Here is a 4,575-nt window from a genome sequence, read left to right as displayed (position 1 = left end):
AGGATCACCTACTCCAGATAACTAAGATTATGGTTGTGTAAAATGAGTTTAAAAAGAGAAAAGGCAGAAAGGTGGTGTGGGGAAAATGGAGAATAATATTTGGATAATTAGATGGGAATTAGTGGTGTAGCAGAACAGAAGGTAACCGTGTGTTTCAATACTTCAGGAATTGCAGTGGAAAGATCACTTAAAATAAGATGTAAAATGACCATAAAACTTTATTTTTAAGTATATTCGATTGAAGAGTTATTATTATGCAATAAATTAAACAGGAAAGATGCTACATATCTGCCTGTTGAATACAAACTTAGTAAAAATACAGCTTATGTAATCCATATAAAATTTGAAATATATCAGTTGTAAGACACATTAACTTACAATATATTTACATAGCACAATAGCATCATGGAGCTGCACTCATTAACACTTCACAGATTTTAAAAAGCCATTAATCAGTCTTGTCTGGGCATTTTCTTGTTATGCACAAAATTGTCAGTCATCCTTATTTTTCTTCTGAACTTGATAATCTTTCCCAACACTCAGCTTCTTAGTCTTGCACTTCTCCTACTAATTAGCAGTACTTTGGGATCTAAGACTTGGTTTAATATTCACAGTGTTGTTCAAACATAAATAGTATCCATATCCTGTCTTGACTCCATGGCATATGGGAGGAAAGGATTTTCCTCCCTGGGATTCTTTGGTATTTGTAAGTCTTGCCAGCATTTATCCTGCATTCTCTTGGCTGTGGAGCTCTTTGCATCTCCCTTGTATCCCTCCTCCCAAGGCAGGGTTTCTCCTTGCTGAGATCCAACCACCCTGAAGGATCTCTCCACAGGATATTTGACACAGAGTCTACTTGGCTCTTCACTGCCTCAAAAGCTTCATTTTGAAGTGTTGGTCTGCAGCTGGTTCAAAAGGTTCAGGTAGGCTTTGGATTTCAAAAATCTGGGATATGAATCCCTTTCCATGAGGATGTACACGGTTTTCTGGGCTTCATCAAAACTTGTGTGAGTTGGGTCTTTAGCCCTTTTGGCTGTTGCTTCCCTCATCCGATAGTCAATATTGATCTGGAAAGTGAAAAATAGATGTATTGACATCTTAAAAATATATGCTTGTTCTGTAACTATCACTTTGTTTTGTCAATAAACAAATTTTCAGCCTTAGAACTCAGTGTGTTCAGTATCAGGACTGCAAAATGAGAGAATTTTAACACTTATATCCCAGTCATGCACAAAAAGTGATACTCCCTATAGAAATGCAGTTTCTTATGGAGTCAGAAGTAATACAACTCAGCAATGGAGTAAGCAGTGGAACAACGTCCAATTAAAACAATAGGAGAAATCTTGTGTAGAATGAGTCTCCAGTTTGAAATATGATCAACATACACCACTTTTAATTCTGCAGAATGTCCACGTATTTTAGAGGACAAGAAATAATCCACAGCACTCCTACTAGCAAAGCCCTCTCTAAGTGTCTGACTCCAAATACCAGCAGTAATTCAAACTGGGCTAACTCAGAGAACAGCAGCATGTGCTGAGCTGCTGAGCTGCTGTTAGCGGTGCTCCCAAGTACTGGCCTGTATCGTGTGACTCTGATAATATCACGGCTGAAGACAATAATGATGCAAATATGCTCATAAAAACATGCCACTGTGTCGTCTTCCTATATAACTGAATGAATGTATGAGCATCTCAATGAAGCTACACTTCTATCTTCTGATTTTCCAAAATCCTTGTACTGTAACACTTAAACAGATTAACTTTGTACGTACCTGTTTAATAGCATTTGACTGAACAAACTCCTCATAAATCCTCTCTGCTTTGCCATGTAAGTGATCAGACTTAGTTTTCTTGTAATCCTCACAAGCCAACCAGAACTCAATGTTTTCCTCGCTGAACTCTGACTTCAGAAACTCCCGAAAGATGCCTTGGCCACCTAAAGCCAACACAAATACATCATCATTTATAGCATGATATTTGTAACCAGGGAGGATAAAATAAAAACCAGGAGTTGAAATCTCTTATAAAAGTCTTCTCAAAATACACTGTTCTTCCCCTCTTCAACATACTACAGATGCTCTAATATTAAGGGTGAGGGGAGTCTTCCTAATAATGTTCAGTGTTTTTAGATCTAGACCCAGGGCACCAAAATACATCAATCCATTTAGGCAGGACTAGAATCTATTGTCTTAGGGTACAAGAGAAGAGGAAATTCCAAATTAAACTGATGCATTATGCACAGAAGACTTACTGGAAGACTGATCAAAAAACACTGGATTGAGCTACTTGGGGTTTATTTGCTATACTGGAAGTAGAAAATGGAAGGGAAAAACCCAAACTTGGAAGCAAAGCAGAATACAGTAGCCATGTTACACTGAAGCTATAAATAACTGAAATGCAACTGGCTGTTCCCTGGCAGTGTTTGCAGAATGCCACAGCTTTGCCTATTTGATGAGATTAGATAAAATTTTGTCCTCAGAATAAGAACGAAGTCATACTGAAGTAATAGACTTACTTTGGCTGGCCAAGAGCTTTTCCAAAGACTGGGACCACTGCATTACTTCCTCTGCAGAAAGCCTAAGATGACAAGAAAAAGAAAACACTTTAAGCAAGAAACTGTGGTTTTATTTGCATGTTTAAAGGAGACAAATTTTATAATACTTTATTCTAGTATAGGAATATGTACCAGGTATTTATTAAACTTATGGCTGTCACATTATCTGAGACCCTGAAGGCAAGCCCACGCTAAGAAAAATAATCAGAGATGGAAAACCAAGGAATGTTATTCTGAAGTCTGATCCCAGGCAGATGAGCTTTTACTGTAAATATGACCAAAAAATTTTGTATGTGTACTACTGTTTCCATATTCCTGAAATAAGAATGGTAATACCCCTGTTCTTCACTTAAGTGTAAAGCATCATTTCTTGTAAATCTTTAGAGAATGCATACAGTGTTCATCTGAGGAAAATAGATTTAACTGAGGTGTCTTTTCCTTCACTGTTTGATGCAAATATGTAGGCGTCACTAAGAAAAATATCTTAACTCCATGAATAGTTTCTACTTCCTAATGTTCAGCTGTTCTGTACTTTGGAAATTCTAGGCATTATTATAATATTTATTGTTCTAGAGTAGTTTAGAAATTAATAAAATAGCTTCCTATATAGTAATCTGGCTGTACTTAGATTTTGTTATAGCTTAGTTTATCTCAGTACTTACATGACATTTCTGGAGTTAGAAGTCTTGATCCCAGATTCGATATGTGGTACCATACACTTCAAATAACTTTTGAGATCTGCGCCACTGAAACCAATGAAAAGACATTTTTGTAATCCAATAAAATTGCAGTTGCATTTCAATTCTACTTAAATCTCTGAAAACATTTAAGCAGAGGCTGACAGCTCCATCCTATGACTGAAGTCTGGGAAGCTACCTATCCAAGTACCTTTTTTCAAAAGAGTAAGGGGGTCCCAGTGTATCTAAAATCTACTCCTGATTACTTAAAAGAATCAATTCATTGGTATGCATCAGCCCAAGCCATTTTTAATGCTATAGTCCTGGGCTCTGAGCAGGCTTTCCAGTCATTTAGCCCAAACCATTGTGCTAATTCTTAATCTCCAAGATTCTAGTGTTATTTTCCCTTCTAATACACTATAGTTTATACTAAGATGTATATACTTACAAAGCCTTTTGCTTCTTTTTATGGATTTTGCCTTCTGTAAGCTTGCAGTCTTCTTTTCCGTTTAATTCAGTCATGTTGTTGTGGGGGAAAAAGAATCCTGGCATTTTATTTAACTTTAATGTGAAGCGACGTTTGCAATGATAATCCTCCAAGCACCAAATGTCAGTTCACTGACTCTGCTACTGCCTTTTATTGACGCAGGCGGCCCTGCTAGTTGGTGTGAACTGATCTGTTTATCATGTATCCTCACCACAAACTGTGGAAGTTCCCTTTTTTCAGTGCACAGTGACGTGAACCTTTTGAGAAAGAAAACAGACAGCGGCGTCTCGTGGTTGAGGTTAAACCGGATTAGACTGAATTACTTTGGGTTTGTTTTGTGTTTCTGTGTATGTCTGTGTTACCAAAAAAAAAAAAATCCCCTCTAGAACTTTGAATTCTTGTGCCTTTCTGATTGGTACTTTCAAATCAGAAGTACTTCTTGGTTTTGTTAAATGGGGTGCAAATATTGCTGTTTTATCTTGACAAAATTCACCTGCTACATGCCTGTGTTCTGCAATTTCATACTTTCCATTGAGCCCATCAAATCAATTGTAATATTATAAAAAAAAAAGACTTTAAGATATGCTAGTACCATATGCAACAAGTTATTTACAAGTTACCAGTTGCTCTTCAAACTAGAGTACTATGTTAGATAGAGGAATCTGATTTGTTTAGACACATTTGCTGTAAAAATGCTTAAAAGTTATTTTCACAGGAAAGGGTTTTGAAACAGCAAAACCTTAATTAATTTGGCTTAATCTTTCCAAGTCAGATTATTTGGAAGCATGCTGCCATATTTCAAGAATGACTCCATATTTTTAAGCGATTTGGCACATTTAAAGATTGATTTAGGCTTAA

At 36.6% G+C, this 4,575-nt stretch overlaps 1 protein-coding gene across 1 annotated transcript; it reads right to left on the bottom strand.

The window, feature by feature from the left end:
* Window positions 1–204: 204 nt before the first annotated feature.
* RGS1 (regulator of G protein signaling 1) lies at window positions 205–3,926 on the bottom strand. Its single transcript, XM_075097189.1, has 5 exons — window positions 3,679–3,926; window positions 3,216–3,299; window positions 2,515–2,576; window positions 1,772–1,935; window positions 205–1,067 (listed from the first exon to the last, which is right to left on the bottom strand). The coding sequence occupies exons 1-5, from the start codon at window positions 3,780–3,782 to the stop codon at window positions 882–884; spliced, it is 600 nt and encodes a 199-aa protein (XP_074953290.1). The 5' UTR covers window positions 3,783–3,926; the 3' UTR covers window positions 205–881.
* Between the last annotated feature and the right edge of the window lie 649 nt (window positions 3,927–4,575).

This window comes from Phalacrocorax aristotelis, chromosome 6 (assembly GCF_949628215.1).
Source record: "Phalacrocorax aristotelis chromosome 6, bGulAri2.1, whole genome shotgun sequence".
Classification (NCBI taxonomy): Eukaryota; Metazoa; Chordata; class Aves; order Suliformes; family Phalacrocoracidae; genus Phalacrocorax; species Phalacrocorax aristotelis.
The sequence above is the reverse complement of the archived record's forward strand: the minus strand, read 5'-3'. Positions and strand labels throughout refer to the sequence as shown.